The 20,543-nt window shown below is 41.3% G+C and overlaps 2 protein-coding genes across 4 annotated transcripts; both read left to right on the top strand.

Moving 5' to 3' along the window:
• Positions 1-1,328: 1,328 nt before the first annotated feature.
• LOC139163038 (zinc finger protein 271-like) lies at positions 1,329-7,724 on the top strand. 2 transcript variants are annotated; one of them, XM_070743959.1, is made up of 2 exons: positions 1,329-1,395; positions 3,106-7,724. In XM_070743959.1, exon 2 carries the CDS (start codon positions 3,458-3,460, stop codon positions 5,147-5,149), a length of 1,692 nt encoding a protein of 563 aa, XP_070600060.1. In that variant the 5' UTR covers positions 1,329-1,395; positions 3,106-3,457; the 3' UTR covers positions 5,150-7,724. The 2 variants fall into 2 exon arrangements, with proteins under 2 accessions (XP_070600060.1, XP_070600059.1); XM_070743958.1 differs by having other exon boundaries at positions 1,332-1,485.
• Positions 5,190-18,791, top strand: LOC139163054 (zinc finger protein 84-like). Of its 2 annotated transcripts, none has more exons than XM_070743989.1 (2): positions 5,190-5,683; positions 17,557-18,791. In XM_070743989.1, the coding sequence occupies exons 1-2, from the start codon at positions 5,190-5,192 to the stop codon at positions 18,665-18,667; spliced, it is 1,605 nt and encodes a 534-aa protein (XP_070600090.1). In that variant the 3' UTR covers positions 18,668-18,791. The 2 variants fall into 2 exon arrangements, with proteins under 2 accessions (XP_070600090.1, XP_070600089.1); XM_070743988.1 differs by lacking the exon at positions 5,190-5,683 and adding an exon at positions 15,851-15,937 and having other exon boundaries at positions 16,945-18,791.
• Positions 18,792-20,543: the final 1,752 nt, after the last annotated feature.

The following is a 20,543-nucleotide window of genomic DNA, read 5'->3' as shown; positions in this document are numbered from 1 at the left end:
TTGCAAGGGCACGTTTCCAGGAGTTATCCTGCACATACATCCCAAAAAGAAAAGCTATCAGAAATCAAGGGAGCTGCACTTTCTCTTCTACCCCCATCCTAAAAAGGGCGCTTTCCTTTGGTTTAGTTGCCACTTCTCGTCAAATAAGATTCGGGCTCTGCTCCAGGGACAATGGAGGCAATTAGACCTGAAAGAAAAGATTTGGGAATAGAGCCTCAGGAAGAAAAGCTATGAGTTCAATGGGAGTCAAATAGGACTTGATGACACTTAAAAGAAGCACAGAATCAGTGAGAACATAGAAACATAGAAGACTGATGGCAGAAAAAGACCTCATGGTCCATCTAGTCTGCCCTTATACTATTTCCTGTATTTTATCTTACAATGGATATATGTTTATCCCAGGCATGTTTAAATTCAGTTACTGTGGATTTACCAACCACGTCTGCTGGAAGTTTGTTCCAAGGATCTACTACTCTTTCAGTGAAATAATATTTTCTCACGTTGCTTTTGATCTTTCCCCCAACTAACTTCAGATTGTGTCCCCTTGTTCTTGTGTTCACTTTCCTATTAAAAACACTTCCCTCCTGAACCTTATTTAACCCTTTGACAAATTTAAATGTTTCAATCATGTCCCCCCTTTTCCTTCTGTCTGTTATCACCTATAAACCCCCTACATGGGTTAAGGCCAGGCTACCTACAGGACCGTCTTCTGTCTTATACATCCCAGTGACCAATTAGGGTCCACAGAGTAAGCCTTCTCCAGGTCCCATCAATCAAACAATGTCGACTGGCGGGGCTGTGAGGGAGGGCCTTCTCTGGGGTGGCTCTGGCTCTCTGGATCCAACTACCTCTGGAGATTTGTACCGCCTCCACCTCCTGGCTTTCCAGAAAGCCGTGAAAACCTGGCTTTTTTTTTTTTTGATACATTCTATTACTATATCTTTTTTCTATTATTTCTTAGATATATTTTACTATGAGTATCTCCTCTATAACCTTCATCATGTATTTTACTATGTGTATATAGATATATACCCACTAAAACCCTCATTGTGTATTGGACAAAATAAATAAATAAATAAATAAAATAAAAATAAATAAATAAATAATCTTCAAACGCCTTAGGGCAAAACGAGCATGTTCTTCCGCTTTATTGTCGCTAGATGGCGAGCTATACACAAACAACACTCCATACAGCGGCGAATGAACTATTCTAGGGAAGGGGAGGTAGGCTGAGATTGAAGGCATTGAAACGATAGAGTAGTGGATTGCGAGAGAGGGTGTAGAGAGACGAGCAGCCACAGGAAAGAGGAACTTTATCTTCCGGCTCAGCCACTTGAAGATGAAGGTGTTGGTGGAGCCTCGTGCTGCTTGAAGGGTGGAAGCGGCTCCCGAGAGGTGAGTGGACGGAAAGTCGGCGGGGAAGCCGGGAGCAAGCCGATCCCTTTGGGATTCCTGCACGAGGCAGATGCAGAGGAAGCAACGAGGGTAAAACGTGTTGGTTGCTGCTGCTGCATATTCTTTGCCTTCCCAAATTTTCTTCCTCTGGGGCTGCACCATTTTAAACTGCTGCCTGTGATTTTCTGGTGGGAGATTTAAAAATATATTTGTTTCATATTTCTTAAACAGCAGCTTTCACGTACCTGTCAGGGTGTCCAGCAAACCTAGAAAATAGGGAAACCAGGGAATTATCAGGGAAATCGGAGGTTCGGGAATTATTAGGGAATTCGTGGGGAAAAAAACCAGAATAAATGGGGGGTAAAATAAACTGTATTAAAATGTTTAAAAGTCAGGGGGGAATCATATAAAAAAACCCGGATCCTGCTGCCTAGCAGAGTCAAACAAAAATGAGCATAACTGTGGCAACAATTTGCTTCCTCAGCTACTGATATTTCTCCACGTTTTAGCCATTTGGTATGATGTCATCTACAACCACGCCTTAACTAGATCGCAAGTCGCATGGAAATGTCAGGGAAATATCAGGAAATTTCAAAATGCTTTCCCCACATACACGCCCTGACCTGTGGATTTCTTGTGCTTTTATTGACTTGTTTTCCTGGAAAACGAAGAACTTCATGGGCAAAACTTCCTTCCCCCTAGGCCTATATAATTTATGCAAGGTATGTTTGTGTGTATGTTTGGTTTTTAATAAGGGTTTTTAAATTATTTTAAATATTAGATGTGTTATATGTTGTTTCATTATTGTTGTTAGCCGCCCCGAGTCTACGGAGAAGGGCAGCATACAAATCAATAAAATAAAATAATAAAATAAAATAAAATAAAATAAAATAATGAAAAAATAAATAAAATAATAAAATAAAATAAAATATAAAATAAATAAAATAAAATAAAATAAATAACGTAAAATAAAGTAAAGTAAAATAAAATAAATAAATAAAGTAAAAAATAAAGTAAAATAAATAAATAAAATAAATAAAGTAAAATAATAAATAAAATAAAATAATAAACTATAATAAAATAAAATAAATAAATAATAAAATTAAAATTAAATAAATAAAATAAAATAAAATAAATTAAATTAAATTAAAATTAATAAAATAAAATAAAATAATAAACAAAAATAAAATAAACAATAATAAAATTAAATAAATAAAATTAAATTAAAATAAAATAAAATAAAAATTAAATTTAAACAAATTAAATTGAATTAAATTATTAAATTAAATGAATGCTTTATATCTGGAATAGGAGTTGACCACTATTTCATCTATTAGTTTCCTCCCCCCCCCCTTCTAAACTTAGATCAAACAATTTGAGCAACTGCACTTTGGGACATTTTGCACACCGAGATACACATACACTGTCTACATACAATCTCATATATGCTCATATATGTGCATGCATGTATTTACCCAAGCCAAAAAGTTAAATGTAATATAATGTTTCAAACATCTGCTTGAAGATGGAGCTGTACCTCCAAGATCCCTTTCAATTCTATTCTGATTGATTGATTGTAAAAGAGAATTTTAATGTTTGTTTGTTCATACTAATGTATGGGATGGGGCTTGCTTGTTTTTTACTGCTTCTGCTGTATTGCATCCATTTTTAAACAATAATGAAACTAACCTCTTTATATTCATCTTACAGAGAGAATGCCAAGAAGAGCACTCTGGACGACAGAGAATGAGAAGCAACATTAAAGTGCAAAATAAACCGTCCATCAAAATATTTTTCAATTCTTCTGCAAAGTGTGAAAACTCTTCTTCTTCAGCAGATGAGAGATAAGGGAAAGAATAACAAGAACAAAGTTTTGAGCTGGAAAAATTGGAGCACACAGAACTGAAAAAAGCTATTAAATGGGAAATGAAGGAAGATAATATTTGAATAAATAAAAAGTGAGGAACAAGTAAATCAAACAACCACCAGCCAAGAGGTCAAAAGTAATTTTCAGCTCAATCCAAGCATATGAGTGTTGGAAAAACCCCTCAGACTTCCTAATATGGAAAAACAAAGATTACAAATCACAGCTGATTCTACACAACAGGATCCATCCAGTGAAAAGCCATATAAATGTTTGGAGTGCAGCAAAACCTTTTCTCGGAAAAGCTTCCTCGTGATTCATGGAAGAACCCATACTGGAGAGAAGGCCTACCAGTGCTCCCAATGTGATAAAAGATTTAGCATTAATTCCAATCTGATAAAGCACAAGAAGACCCACACTGGGGAGAAAGTCTTTGAATGTCCTGTTTGTGGGAAACGATTTCAGAAGAATTCTAAGCTTGTGATACACCAGAGGACTCACACAGGGGAAAAACCATATCAGTGCCTGGATTGTGGGAAATGTTTCAGTCGGAGTTCCTATCTAGTGAAACACAAGAGGACTCACACTGGGGAGAAACCCTTTGAATGTCCTGTTTGTGGGAAAGGTTTCAGTCAACATTCCAACCTAGTGGATCACCAGATGACCCACACAGGAGAGAAACCATATAAGTGTCCTTTTTGTGGAAAAAGTTTCAGTCTGAATTCAGCTTTAGTGATACACCAGAGAACTCACACTGGAGAAAAACCATATCAGTGCCTGGATTGTGGGAAATGTTTTATTCAGAGTTCCTACCTAGTATACCACCAGAGGACTCATACAGGAGAAAAACCATTTGAGTGCCTGGATTGTGGGAAACGTTTTAGTCAAAGATCCCAACTGGTGGCACACCAGATAACACACACAGAAGAGAAACCATATAAATGTCCTGTTTGTGGAAAAGGTTTCAAGCACAGTTTTACGCTTGTAACACACCAGAGAACTCACACAGGAGAAAAACCATTTCAATGTCCAGATTGTGGAAAATGTTTCAGTCATAAGTCCCACATGGTGACACACCAGAGAATTCACACTGGAGAAAAACCGTACCAATGTCTGAATTGTGGGAAACGATTTCAGCAGAGTTCTAAGCTTGTGATGCACCATAGGACTCACACGGGAGAGAAACCATATCAGTGCCCGGATTGTGGGAAATGTTTCAGTCGGCGTTCCTATCTAGTGCTACACAAGAGGACTCACACTGGGGAGAAACCCTTTGAATGTCCTGTTTGTGGGAAAGGTTTCAGTCAATATCCCAACCTAGTGGTACACCAGATGACTCACACAGGAGAGAAACCACATAAATGTCCTTTTTGTGGAAAAAGTTTCAGTCTGAATTCAAATTTAGTGATACACCAGAGAATTCACACTGGAGAAAAACCATATCAGTGCCTGGATTGTGGGAAATGTTTTATTCAGAGTTCCTACCTAGTAATGCACCAGAGGACTCATACAGGAGAAAAACCATTTGAGTGCCTGGATTGCGGGAAACGTTTTAGTCAAAGATCCCCTCTGGCTGCACACCAGATGACACACACAGAAGAGAAACCATATAAATGTCCTGTTTGTGGAAAAGGTTTCAAGCGCAGTTCTACGCTTGTAATACACCAGAGAACTCACACAGGAGTAAAACCATTTCAATGTCCAGATTGTGGGAAATGTTTCAGTCGGAAATCCAACATGGTTATACACCAGAGAATTCACACTGGAGAAAAACCGTACGAATGTCTGAATTGTGGGAAACGATTTCGGCAGAATTCTAAGCTTGTGATACACCAGAGAACTCATACTGGAGAGATTGTGGGAACGGTTTCAATTGGAATTCCGAGTTAGAAATACACCAGAGGACTCACACAGGAGAAAAACCACACAAATGTTTGCAGTGTGGGAAAGGTTTCATTCGGAATTTCCACCTGGTGGAAATTGCAACCTGGTGATACACCAGAAAATTCACACAGGAGAAAAACCATATCAGTGCTCAGATTGTGGGAAAAGGTTCAGTCAGAATTCGAACCTAGTGATGCATCAGACGATTCACACTGGAGAAAAACCATATGAGTGTTCAGATTGTGGGAAAAGGTTCAGTCATAATTCTAAGCTTGCGATACACCAGAGAATTGACACTGGAGAGAAACCATATAAGTGTCCAGATTGTAGGAAAAGTTTCAATTGGAATTCTGAGTTGGATGTACACCGAAGGACTCACACTGGAGAAAAACCTCACAAATGTTTGCAGTGTGGGAAAAGTTTCAGTTGGAATTCCCACCTAGTGGAACACCAGAGAATTCACACAGGAGAGAAACCTTATGAATGTCCCGATTGTGGGAAAGATTTCGGTAGTAGGTCTAGCCTTATAAAACATGCAAGGTTACATATAGGGGAGTAATCATTCAAATGTCCAGATTGCGAAAAGTATTTTTAAAGAAAGCTATTCCATTGGTTGATTGTTCTGTCTTAAAATTGTCCTTATTTCTAGTTTGTATCTTTTCTTGATCAGTGTGTACCCATAGTTTCTTCTCTGGCCTTCGGGTCTTTTGGAAAATTATTTACCTTCACTCCTCCCACTGTGACAGCCTCACAATTATTGGAAGATTGCTGTCATGTCACACCTGGTTCTTGTTTTTCCTAGAGTAGCCGTGCCGAATTCTTATAACCATTCTTCATAAGTTTTAGCCTATGAGCCTTAACATCTCGGCTTCCTTTCTTCTACATAGAAGTCTGACGGCAGAAAAAGACCTCATGGTCCATCTAGTCTGCCCTTATACTATTTTCTGTATTTTATCTTAGGATGGATATATGTTTATCCCAGGCATGTTTAAATTCAGTTACTGTGGATTTATCTACCACGTCTGTTGGAAGTTTGTTCCAAGGATCTACTACTCTTTCAGTAAAATAATATTTTCTCATGTTGCTTTTGATCTTTCCCCCAACTAACTTCAGATTGTGTCCCCTTGTTCTTGTGTTCACTTTCCTATTAAAAACACTTCCCTCCTGGACTACCTCTACCTTTTCCTTTCTTTTCTCTGATCTCATCTGAGATTCCTTTCTTTGGCCAAGAGCAGTAGGTCCCTTTCCTGGAGTCAGGGAGGCCAGAAAAAGCGGGTTTGGAGCTGTATTAGGTAGGTTTGCCGCCTTGACTTATTTCTGCATACAGTATAATACAGGGGGATATAAACTATGTATGTATATACCAGGTGTGGGTTGTTACAAATGCGGTCCAGGGCAATTTTGGCATGATGACTCCTGTGCTGTCTTCGCTGGTCCATGCGCACTGCCATTTTGTTTCCTAATTTTGGATGGTTTTTCGGCTCTCTGAGCATGCGCAGAAGGAAAATCGTCCCTCTGTGCATGGGCGGAAGCAAAATTGCATTAGGGGGCTGAACACACATGCGCAAAATATAACAATGCACATGCACTGCATGGGTAGGAAAAGGTAAGAGGAACCCACCCCGGTATAAACCACAATAGCATAGGGCAGTGATGGCAAAACCTTTTTCCCTCAGGCGCCAAAAGAGTGTTTGCATACACGCTGGTGTACATAGGCAAGTGCCCACAGCCATAATTCAATGCCTGGGGTGGGGAAACAGCTTTCCTCACTGAAAGCATTCCGCCCTCCCCCTGTGGGTCGCCCTCTAGGGAGGCACAGCATGCCATGATTGTCACATCAGATTGAAATGACAGAGAGAATGTTTTCTCGATGGGAGGACGACCTCAAATGAATAAAGGTCTCTCCTATTTATTGTGTTTTCACAGTTCTGACATGCGGTACAGAATAACCAATTCGCGAACGCCACATACATTAAAACATCCTCCAGCTATTATTCACTTTTGCACCATAAAAGGCAAACTTCTCCTGACTTCCCTATAGATAATTAACGGAAGCTACATTCTTTGCCTTTTCCCTAGATTGTATGTTTACTGGTGATTAACAAAGGAATGTGTAAGGCATATATTTCCTTATCATGATTCTGCAGGATGCTTACTCAGCCTGGACTTTGCTTCCTGCCTTTCCATAGAGGAAGAATAAAGATTTTATTCAGCAGATAATTTAGGCTTAAAACATCACTCTCCAGCAATATTTTATCCCCAAATTTCAGTGCTTAAAAACCTATGATTACAACATCTCACCCCTTGGAGGCCCTCTGGTCCTCTGTTTCCCAACTTCTAATGGGCCCAGTAGGCTCGTGTTTCACCCTCCTCGGGCTCCAAAGGCTTCCCTGTAGCTAAGGAAGAGTAAAGGCCATTACAAGTTATGCATGGTATGTTTGTGTGTATGTTTGGTTTTATAATAGGGGTTTTAGTTGTTTTTTATTATTGGATTGTACATGTTGTTTTTATTATTGTTAGCCGCCCTGAGTCTACGGAGAGGGGCGGCATACAAATTCAATAAATTACTTAGATACTTAAACAATACTTAGATCTTGTTTAAAGCGTCTTAGTTCTAGGCTTTCTAGGCCCAGGATTGAAAGTCTAGTCTCGTAGGGTATTCTATTTCGAGTGGAGGAGTGAAGGGCTCTTCTGGTGAAGTATCTTTGGACATTTTCAAGGGTGTTAATTCTAAATTCATTCCTATCACCCTTTTCCTCCCACTTAGGACTATGACTGTAGACTGTCACTTCTTGCTTGTATCCTAAAATTTTTATTAATATTGATTGTTTCTTCACTGCTTATTTGATCCCTATGATAATCATTCAGTGTTGTACCACATGATTCTTGACAAATCTATATTTTCTTTTATGTATGTATGTATGTATGTATGTGTGTATATGTGTATATGTGTGTATATATATATATATATATATATATATATATATATATATATATGTGTGTGTTTTCGTAAATTTTCATGGGTATATGTATGTAGATTGTTCTGAGTTCGGGTTTTGCCCTGTGTAATGTTTTGCATGTCTATGCGACGTTTCGGTGAAATCACATTCACCATCTTCAGGCTGGAGTTCCAATCTCTGTGTTGTTGTAACAACAACACAGAGATTGGAACTCCAGCCTGAAGATGGTGAATGTGATTTCACCGAAACGTCGCATAGACATGCAAAACATTACACAGGGCAAAACCCGAACTCAGAACAATCTACATATATATATATATATATATATTTATGTATACAGAGCATATGCACCAAGACAAATTCCTTGTGTGTCCAATCACACTTGGCCAATAAAGAATTCTATGTCTTCTATGTCTATGTCTAAACCAAAGGAAAGCGCCCTTTTTTTGGGGGGGGGGGGAGACGCAAATGGGAAGAGTGTGTGCAGCTCCCTGAGTTCCACACACCCATCCCTGGGTTCCCTCCCCACACACCCACACCCAGGAATGGGGAGTGTGCAGGAGAACTCCTGAAAAGTGGCCTCTGCAAAGTAGCAAACTTGTTAAGCCTGTAGCTTCTCTCTTCTGGGATTTTTGTTTTCTCTTACTTCCCAAGCTACGGTAGTTATTAAACCTGGTACAATGGTACCTCGGTACTCGAACGCTTCCTTTCTCGTACATTTCGGATAACGAACAACATTTTTGGCAAAAATTTGCTTCGGTATCTGAACAAAAATTCAGATACCGAACAGCCAGAGAAAATTTTGTTCATTATCTGAAATGTAATCCCGGCAGCTTCAGGGGGGCTGAGGAGCTCTCTAAGAGCTCCAAGCTGCAGGAAGGGTGGGGGCTGCTGAAATCTTGGCAGCTTCTGGGGGCTCCTTTCCTCATTGCTTCCTCTTATTACCTGTAAGCAGCTTCAAAAACTTTCTCCTTCCCTGTGGCTCCAACACGCGGCGATTTCCCTTCCAGTAGCAAGAGCGCCGGGAAGTCACGTAATGAAGGGAAGCTGCTGGAGCGGCAGCAATTGCTGAGATGGCTCTGTCGGCTTCCCTTCACCATGTGACGTTCCCGGCGCTCTTGCTACTGGAAGGGAAATCGCCGCGTGTTGGAGCCACAGGGAAGGAGAAAGTTTTTGAAGGATAAATAAATTCGGTACTCGACCCAATCGGTTCTCGACCACACTTCTGGAACGAATTGTGGTCGAGTACCGAGGTACCACTGTATTTCTATTGGTGTCCCATCCTTGCTTAGCAAGGGGTATTCCGGGGCCAATTGGTTTTGCAACCTGAGAACCACCCTTATTTCTTTTCCAAGCTCAAGAAAAGGCCGGAAGAGTAAATTCTCCTCCCTTCTGAACAGTTGGCATCCTGGCAGGCTTTATGCCTTCAACAGCAGTTTGTAATGCATAAGAAACTCATAAGAGGCTTTCCTGGCAGAGCAGTTCGAGGCATTTCTGCAGAAGAAGATCACTTATAAATTCAGCTGAAGAGGGCAATGAAAGGTTGGCAGCCTGGGACTTCAACTCAACCTCTGCTTGCAGCTCTGACTTTGCCACCCAGAGAAAGGGCTGTGCAGGAGGAAAGGCACTGGGCCCTTCTCAGTCTGGCTTCAGGTCTGGGGCACATCACCCAAATGGCATTGATTGCAATTCTGATGGAGTTTTGGAGGGCTGTGGATAGAGGTGGTACAGTCACAATGTCCCTCCTAGACCTTTCAGCAGGTTTCTATACCATCGACTCTGACATAATAATAATAATAATAATAATAATAATAATAATATATTAATTATAATTAATATAATTAATAATTATTATATTTATAATTAGTATTAATATAATTAATAATAATTATTATTATTATTAATTAGATTTGTATGCTGCCCCTCTCTGAGGACTTGGAGCAGCTCACAGCAAATAAAACATCATATCTGCTGCACGAATCCCAGCGACCATTTAGGTCCCACAGAGTGGATCTTCTCCGGGTCCCGTCAACTAAGCAATGTCGCCTGGCGGGACCCAGGGGAAGAGCTTCTCTGTGGCGGCCCCAGCCCTCTGGAACCAACTCCCCCCAGAGATTAGAACTGCCCCCACCCTCCTTGCCTTTCGTAAACAACTTAAAACCCACCTCTGCCGCCAGGCATGGGGGAATTGAGATCCTCTTTCCCCCTAGGCCTTTACAATTCTATGCATGGTATGTATGTATGTATGTTTGGTTTTTATATTAATAGATTTTTAATCATCAATACCAAATTACTATTGTACACTGTTTTATTGTCGCTGTTAGCCGCCCCGAGTCTCTGGAGAGGGGCGGCATACAAATCCAATAAATAAATAAATAAATAATAAATATTGTCACCAGGCCTGCCGGCAAAGCCAGGTCTTCATGGCCTTAGAAAAAGCCAATAGGGTGGGAGCAGAACAAACATCGGGGGTGGGGGGGAGTTGATCCCATAGAGCCGGGGGCCGCAACAGAGAAGGCCCCACGGCCCCGCCAACCTGCATTGCTTAGTCAACGGGACCTGGAGGAGGCCAACTCTGTGTGCTCTTATAGGTCTCTGGCAGGTATGCAGCAAGAGACGGTCCCATAAATAGTCTGGACCTGAGCCATATAGGGAGAAGATGTCTGAACATGAGGAGATTGGTTTGTTTTCTGGTGTTTGTTTACAGGGTTCCCTCGATTTCCGCGGGGGATGCGTTCCGAGACTGCCCGCGAAAGTCGAATTTCTGCGAAGTAGAGATGCAGAAGTAAATACACCATTTTTGGCTGTGGACAGTATCACAAGCCATCCCTTAACACTTTAAACCCCTAAATTACCATTTTCCATTCCCCTAGCAACCATTTACTCACCATTATTACTGGTACTCACCATTGAATAATACACTTAGTGATTCTGATATTTATAAACATAATTATTTATTAACAATAATTATTATTTTTATTATTTATTTGCAAAAATTAGTTTGGCGATGACGTATGACTGCTATAGAAAAAAAAACGTGAAGTATTTTTTAATTAATATTTTTTGAAAAACTGGTATAGGCTATTCGCGAAGTTCGAACCCGCGAAAATCGAGGGATCACTGTATTTGGTTTAAATAATGTTTTATGGCAATTATTGATTGAGAGCCGGCCAGTGTTTGTTATAATAGCCGCCCCGAGTCTACGGAGAGGGGCGGCATACAAATCTAATAAATAAATAAATAAATAAATAAATCTAATAAATAAATATGGATGGCTACATAAATATTTTAAATGAATCAAAGGAAAAATAGACGAAACCCAAAAATGGCGGCACTTTGCCTGTCCTTGAGTAAGTTGCTTGAGGCACTCTACACATTTAATAATTGATTTTTTTTGCTGCTAATCCTGCAGTTAACCTCTCCAGTTATGCTGCTTTCAAGGAAAAACATTACCAATTTGGAGAAGGAATAGCATCAAGCATGAATGCAGTTAGCAAGGCCTGGTTAACTTCTAATTTGAACAAAAGCAAGAATCACCTTTCTGGAATTCCCAGATGATCCAAATGCCATTAGCCTTGATAGAAACATGCTGCATTTGCAGGATAAATACATGCTAAGTGTGGAGGTTTTGCATTCCGCAAGATATGCAAAACCTCCACAGGTTTTGGTGGTGCACCAGGCGAACCTTGCCCAGGTTGTCCTGGTGCACCAGTTGCGGCCCTACCTGGACCGGGAGTCACTGCTCATAGTCACTCATGCCCTCATCACCTCGTGGTTTGACTACTGCAATGCTCTCTACATGGGGCTACCTTTGAAGAGTGTTCGGAAACTTCAGATCGTGCAGAATGCAGCTGCGAGAGCAATCATGTGCTTTCCCAGGTATGCCCATGTTACACCAACACTCCGCAGTTTGCATTGGTTGCCGATCAGTTTCCGGTCACAATTCAAAGTGTTGGTTATGACCTATAAAGCCCTTCATGGCATCGGGCCAGAATATCTTCGGGACCGCCTTCTGCCACACAAATCCCAGCGACCGGTTAGGTCCCACAGAGTGGGCCTTCTCCGGGTCCCGTCGATGAAACAATGTTGTCTGGCGGGACCCAGGGGAACAGCCTTCTCTGTGGTGGCCCCCACCCTCTGGAATCAACTTCCCCCAGAGATTAGGATTGCCCCCACCCTCCTTGCCTTTCGTAAACTCCTTAAAACCCAACTCTGTCATCAGACATGGGGAAATTGATTCCCCTTAGCCGTTTCCATTTTATGTATGAGATGTACGATTGTTTTTTATATTAAGGGTTTTAAGATGTTTTCATTATTGGATTTGTACTGTTTTTGTTGTTGCAAGCCGCCCCATCTTCGGAGAGGGGCGGCATACAAATCTAATAAATAATAATAAAATAATAATATAGCGTTTATTGGGTTTTGTATTAAGGTTTTATTGCTGCAAACTATGCAGAGTCACCATTAGTTGGGCTGCCATATACATTTTCATGCTAAACAAAATACAGAAAAGAGTAAAAGTTGGAAGCAGAGGTCAGATTTAGTAGGTTCTGACCAGTTATGGAGATCCAGTAGTTGACATTTTTAGTAGTTCAGAGAACTGGTAAATACTACTTCTGACTTGCCCCATACCCATCTTTTTTATTTAGACTTATATACCACTTCACAGTGCTTTACAGCCCCCTCTAAGACGTTTACAGAGAATCAGCATATTGCCCCCAACAATCTGGATCCTCATTTTACCAACCTCAGAAGGCTGGAAGGTTGAGTCAACCTTGAGCCTGGTGAGATTCGATCTGCCAAACTGCTGGCAGCCGGTGATTTGCAGATGTAACTTGCAGTACTGCCCTCTAACCTGTTCTGTTGGACTTCTCGACACGAGCCCCCAATTAAGTTCAAAAGTAAAAATTCAAACACACACGGTTGTAAAGTAAATAACACTGTTTTATCAAAAGGAAAAATACGAGCCAAACATACTTTTAGTCATTCAAAGTGTTCTCCCACAAAGCAACAGCCTTGAATGCTGTGAAGAACATAAAAGCAAAGCAGATAAAAGGCAGCTGTGAAGACGTCACAGCCACCCCCTTCAAGAGTTTTCAAGGCAAAAACTTAACTATGAATTAGTTCAAAAGTAAAGTAAATAACACTGTTTTATCAAAAGAAAAATACAAGCCAAACATACTTTTAGTCAGTCAAAGTGTTCTCCCACAAAGTAACAGCCTTGAATGCTGTGAAGAACATAAAAGCAAAACAGATAAAAGGCAGCTGTGAAGACGTCACAGCCACCCCCTTCAAGAGTTTTCAAGGCAAAAACTTAACTATGAATTAGTTCAAAAGTCCTGGAAACAGTTCAAAGAATCCTTGTAGAAACCTGATGCAAAGCACACTTCTCTCTTTCACCAAACGGATAAACTCCCACGCCCAGATGCAACAACGCTGGCAATTTAACAGCAGCCCCATTAGCCTAATTACCCCCAGCCACAGGTGATCTCCCTTATTTCCTGTAATATTTACGCAGTTGCTCCTTCCTTGACATTGCCCTGCGTCTGCGCACATCTATGAATGTCTCCCCTTCTGAATCTAATGATGATAATGATGATGAATCACTCACGGGGCAATTATCTAATGGGCTGCCTGTAATTATCTCCTCTGTGGATCCCAATTCACTTTCAGTATCTTCTACAGACGCTTCACTGTCGGAAGAAGTAACACTGGCCTCTAATAATGGGAGGATTCTCGTACATCAGCCCCCACAGTCCTTGGAGCAGGAGCTGGCCAAGAGCCAACCACAACATAACCACTGCACCACCAGGGCTCTTATTTTAGATATCCATCGATCCTCTTCCTCCTGAATTCCAACTGATCTGGAAGAAATGGGGATTTGTCAATAACATTCCCCGGGAGTGGGGAGGGAATGGAGATTTTACAGTATCCTTCCCCTGTCATGCCGGCTAAGCCACACCCACTAAGCCATCCCACAGAACTGGTAGTAAAATGTTTGAATCCCACCACTCGTTGGAAGGGATCTTGGAGGTCTTCTAGTTCAATCCCCTGCTCAAGCGATGGCGAACCTATGATATGGTTGCCACAGGGGGCACGTGGAGCCGTATCTGCTGACACGCGAGCTGTTGCCCTAGCTCAGCTCCGCAGTCTGCATTGGTTGCCAATCAATTTCTAGTCACAATTCAGATTGTTGGTTATGACCTATAAAGCCCTTCATGGCATCGGACCAGAATATCTCCTGGACCGTCTTCTGCCGCAGGAATCCCAGCGACTGATTAGGTCCCACAGAGTTGGCCTTCTCCGGGTCCCGTCGACTAAACAATGTTGTTTGGTGGGGCCCACGAGAAGAGCCTTCTCTGTGGCGGCCTCGACCCTCTGGAACCAACTCCCCCGAGGTTAGAACTGCCCCCACCCTCCTGGCCTTTCGTAAGCTCCTTAAAACCCACCTCTGCTGTCAGGCATGGGGGAACTGAGATAACTTCCCCAGGCCTATACTGTTTATGTATGGTATGCTGTGTGTATGTTTTCTTAAATTATGGGTTTTTAGTTTTAATTATTAGATTTGTATTGTACATTGTTTTTTCTATTACTGTTGTGAGCTGCCCCGAGTCTACGGAGATGGGCGGCATACAAATTTAATAAATAAATAAATGTGCTTGTGTGTGCTGGCCAGTTGATTTTTGGCTCGCACAGAAGTTCTGGGAGGGCAATTTTGGCTTCCAGAGAGCTTCTTTCATTGCTATGTTCTATTACTATATCTTCTTTTCTATTATTTCTTAGATATATTTTACTATGAGTATCTCCTCTATAACCTTCATCATGTATTTTACTATGTGTATATAGATATATACCCACTAAAACCCTCATTGGGTATTGGACAAAATAAATAAATAAATAAATAAATTAGTTGCCGCTTCTCCAAAATAAGCTTCGGGCTCCGCTCCAGGGACAATGGATGTCCTCTTGAGGAACCTGAAAGAAAAGGTTTGGGATGGAGCCTCTGGTAGAAAAGCTATCGATGAGCAAGAAGGAAGCACAGAATCAATGAGAACATCTTCAAACGCCTTAGGGCAGTGTTTTTCAACCAGTGTGCCGTGGCACACTAGTGTGCCGTGAGACATGGTCAGGTGTGCCGGGAAGCTCAGAGAAAGAAAACAAGAGAGAGACAGAGAAAGAAAGCAAGAGAGAGAGAAAGAAAACAAGAGAGAGAGAAAGAGAGAGAGAGTAAGAAAGAAAGAAAGAGAGAAAGAACAAGAGAAAGAAAGCAAGGAAGAGAGCAAGAGAGAAAGAAAGAGAAAGAGAGAGAGAAAGAGGGAGGGAAGGTGGGAGAGAGAAAGACATAGAGGGAGGGAGGGAGGGAGGGAGAAAGAGAGCAAAAAAGAGGAAGGGAGAAAGAGGGATGGAGAGAAAAAAGAAGGGAGAGAGAGGAGGGAGAGAGAATAGAGTGAAAGGGAGGAAGAGAGAAATATTTTTTGTCCAAACTTTTTTTAGCCGCCCCCTCCCCCCACTCAATGTGCCCCAGGGTTTTGTAAATGTAAAAAATGTGCCGTGGCTCAAAAAAGGTTGAAAATCACTGCCTTGGGGTACAGCGAGCATGTTCTCCCGCCATACGTCACTAGATGGCGCGCTACAGAGAACCAACTCTCGGTATAGCGGCAGCTGAGGTATCGTTGGGAAGGCGGAGAGGCTGAGATTGAACGGGTTGAAACGATAGAGTGGTAGATTGCTAGAGCGGAAGTCGTGGGCAGGAGGCACTACCACTTCCGGCTCAGAGGGATGGCGTCGGCGGTCCCTCTTATGCGGTTTCAAGAGTCGAAGCGGCTCTCGGAAGGTGAGTGGAGGGAAGGACGGAGGAGAAGCCGGGAGCGAGTCGGGCCCTTCCACCGGAAGGAAGCCACGAGGGAGAAGCGTGTTGGCGGCTGCTGCATATTCTTTCACTTCCCAAATTTTCTTCCTCTGGGGCTGCACGATTTAAAACTGCTGCCTGGGATTTTCTGCTAGGAGATTTAAAAATACATTTATTTCATATTTCTTAAACACTTTAACATTCGTGTGCGTTTCTTGTGATTTTATTGACGTGGTTTTCCTGCGAAGCGAAGAGCTTCATGGGCAAAACAAAAATATGCGTTGTATCTGGAATAGCAATTGGGTATTATTGTCCCCTCCCCGCCTTTCTAAACTTGGATCAAACAATTTGAACGAATGCCCCTTGGGACCTTTTGCACAATGAGATATGCATAGATTGTCTGCATCCATCCACAGGTGTACACTTCTGTGCTCATGCGTGCATACATGAGGGTATATACTCAAGCCAAAAATTTAAGTAATATACACTTGAGGAGGGAGCTGGACTAGAAGCCCTTCAAGGTTCCTTTCAACTCTACTCTGATTGATTCAAAAATAACATTTTATGACAATATTTGAACTTGGATCTTGTTAGGCTTCTGTATACTATACTACTCAAAAAATAAAAAATAAAGGCAAAACTCAAATAACACATCCTAGATCTGAATGAATGAAATATTCTCACCAAATACTTTGTCCTGTACAAAGTTGAAGGGGCACAACAGCATGTTAAATTGATTGTCAATCACTGTTGCTTCCTGAGTGGACAGTTTGATTTAACAGAAGTTTAATTTACTTGGTGTTGATTAAGTGTTCCCCTTTTTTTTGAGCAGTGTAAATAAATCATATCAGAAGTTAAAACAGAATTTTAGCGTTTGTTTTTTCATGCTAATATATGGGATGGGTTGTTTTATTATTTTTAACTGCTTTTACATGTCCTGCAGCCATATTTTTAAAAATAATGAAACTAACCCCTTTATATTAATCTCACAGAGCAAAAGAATGCCGAGAATGAGAAGCAAAATAATCCATCATTCAAGATATATTACTCTGGAAAGTGTAAAAACTCTTCTTCCTCACCAGATGAGAGATGAGGTAAAGAATAACAAGAAAAACCTTTGAGTTGGAAAAAATAGAGGACACAGAACTGGAAAAAACATTACATTAGAAATCAAGGAGGATAATATTTAAAGAAACAGTAAGGAACAACTTGAAGTCAGTAGCAAGAAAAAGGTTCCATGTATAACCAAAATTGGCAGGCATTAATTAAAGCCTTTGAGAAAGGAAAGAATGGTTTGAACCAAGCAACTATCAGGCAAGAGATCAGAAACATTTGGCCTTCTCAAGAATCCAAGAATATCAGTGTTAGAGAACCCCCACAAACTGCCTAATGTGGGACAAACACAGATTGCAGATCACACGTGATTCTACACAACAGGATCCATCCAATGAAAAGCCATACAAATGTTTGGAGTGTGGCAAAAGCTTTTCTCGGAAAAGCTTCCTCGTGATTCATGCAAGAACCCATACTGGAGAGAAGGCCTACCAGTGCTCCCAATGTGACAAAAGATTTAGCATTCATTCCAATCTGGTGAGACACAACAGAACTCACACTGGGGAGAAACTCTTTGAATGCCCGGTTTGTGGGAAAAGTTTCAGTCAAAATTCCCACCTTGTAGAACACCAGACGACACACACAGGGGAGAAACCATATAAATGTTCTGTTTGTGGGAAAGGTTTCAGTCAGAATTCCTGCCTGGTGATACACAAGAGGACTCACACAGGAGAGAAACCGTATGAGTGCCTGGAATGTGGGAAACGTTTCAATCAGAGTTCCTACCTAGTGAAACACCAAAGGACTCACACAGGAGAAAAACCATACAAGTGCCTGGATTGTGGGAAGTGTTTCAGGGAAAATTACCAGCTGGTGGAACACCAGAGGACACACACAGGAGAGAAACCGTTTAAATGTCCTGTTTGTGGGAAAAGTTTCAGTCTGAATTCCTGCCTGGTGGTACACCAGAGAACTCACACAGGAATAAAACCATTTCAATGTGCAGATTGTGGGAAAAGTTTCAGTCAGAATTCCAACCTGATAATACACCAGAGAACTCACACTGGAGAAAAACCGTATCAGTGTCTGGATTGTGGGAAAAGTTTCAGTCAGAATTCTCACCTGATGAAACACCACAGGACTCACACCGGAGAAAAACCATATGAGTGCCTGCATTGTGGGAAAAGTTTCAGTTGGAATTCCAACTTGGTGGAACACCACAGGACACACACGGGAGAGAAACCGTACAAATGTAGTGATTGTGGGAAAAGTTTCAATCAGAATTCCTGCCTGGTGATACACAAGAGGACTCACACAGGAGAGAAACCGTATGGGTGTTCGGAATGTGGCAAATATTTCAGTTGTAAATCTGAACTTGGGAAGCACCAAAAGACTCATACAGGAGAGAAACCTTATGAGTGTCTGTATTGTGGGAAAACCTTCAGTAAGAATTCCAATTTGGTGATCCACCAGAGAACTCACACAGGGGAAAAACCATATCTGTGTCCGGATTGTGGGAAAGGTTTCAGGCAGAATTCCCATCTGGTGGAACACCAGAGAACTCACACAGCAGAGAAACTGTATGAATGTCCAGATTGTGGGAAAGATTTCAGTAGTAGGACTAGCCTTATAAATCATGTAAGGTTGCACATTGGGGAGTAGTCATTCAAACTCCCAGATTGCAGACAGGGCTTAACACAAAATTCACACTCATAACTTTGTAAGGCAACTTGTTCTGCTGGTTGATCGGTCTGACTGTCTTAAAATTTCTCCTTATTTGTAGTTTGAATCTCTCTTTGATTAGTGCCATTATTTCATCTCTGCCATTTGGGTGTTTTAGAAAATAGTTCCTCCCCCACCTCTTTATCACTGCCTCTCAAATATTGTAAGACTGCTGTCATGTCACCCCTGGCCCTTGTCTTCACTAGACACTCACTTCATATAATTGTGATTTCTGACAGTCTCAAAATGGGTGAACAGTGCAGTCAGGCGGTAGGGAAAGCAAGTAGGATGCTTGGCTGCATAGCTAGAGGTATAACAAGCAGGAAGAGGGAGATTATGATCCCGCTACATAGAATGCTGGTGAGACCACATTTGGAATACTGTGTTCAGTTCTGGAGACCTCACCTACAAAAAGATATTGACAAAATTGAACGGGTCCAAAGACGGGCTACAAGAATGGTGGAAGGTCTTAAGCATAAAACGTATCAGGAAAGACTTAATGAACTCAATCTGTATAGTCTGGAGGACAGAAGGAAAAGGGGGGACATGATCGAAACATTTAAATATATTAAAGGGTTAAATAAGGTCCAGGAGGGAAGTGTTTTTAATAGGAAAGTGAACACAAGAACAAGGGGACACAATCTGAAGTTAGTTGGGGGAAAGATCAAAAGCAACATGAGAAAATATTATTTTACTGAAAGAGTAGTAGATCCTTGGAACAAACTTCCAGCAGACGTGGTAGATAAATCCACAGTAACTGAATTTAAACATGCCTGGGATAAACATATATCCATCCTAAGATAAAGTACAGAAAATAGTATAAGGGCAGACTAGATGGACCATGAGGTCTTTTTCTGCCGTCAGACATCTATGTGTCTGTTCTTCACATGTTTTAGCTGGCAGGCTTCCAATTTGATCTGGGCTTCCTTCCTCTTTGTTTTCTCTTTCCTTTCTGTAATCTCATCTGAGCTTCTTTTGTCTTTCTTTCTTCCTTTCCCTTTCGTTTCTTTGTGAGCCTCCTTTCTCGGGCCCAGTTCTGTCCTTCACTTTTGCGGAGCCAAAGGGAACTGCCATTGCTGGGCCAGAGAAAGCGAGTTTGGATGTCTATCATGTATGTTTATTGCTTTGAGTTATTTCTGCAGATAATACAGGAGGACATAAACATGTATGTGTTATGTATATAGCACAATGGTTTTAAGGTCTCTTCCTTGAGCAGGGATTTGGGCTAGAACAGTGTTTCCCAACCTTGGCAACTTGAAGATATCAGGACTTCAACTCCCAGAATTCCCCAGCCAGCAAATGCTGGCTGGGGAATTCTGGGAGTTCAAGTCCTGATATCTTCAAGTTGCCAAGGTTGGGAAACACTGGACTAGAAGACCTCCAAGGTCCCTTCCAACTCTGTTATTCTGTTCTGTATTTTTACTTAGCATGAAAATGTATATGGCATCCCAACTAATGGTGACTCTGAATGGTTTGCAGCAATAAAACCTTAATACAAAAACCAATAAATTCCATATGTTGCAAAATGCAAAGTCCCCACAGTTAACATATACTTGCCCTGCAAGAACAGGGCACATCTCTCAAGGTTGGTGGCCATTTGATGGTCTGGGAATTCTAAAAAGGTGATTCTTGCCTTTGTTCAAATTGGAAGTCAATCAGTCCTCCTGGCTTTACTAATGATGTCTCTGCCTGATGCCATTCTTGCTCAGACCGGTAATCTTTCTCCTTGCAAAGATGTCCCAAAAGTGCTTTTCAAGAGTTAAAAGATTCTTCGGAGAGGGGCGGCATACAAATCTAATAAATAAATAAATACATA

This window comes from Erythrolamprus reginae, chromosome 2 (assembly GCF_031021105.1).
Source record: "Erythrolamprus reginae isolate rEryReg1 chromosome 2, rEryReg1.hap1, whole genome shotgun sequence".
Lineage (NCBI taxonomy): Eukaryota > Metazoa > Chordata > Lepidosauria > Squamata > Dipsadidae > Erythrolamprus > Erythrolamprus reginae.
This window is presented reverse-complemented; position numbering and strand designations above follow the sequence as displayed.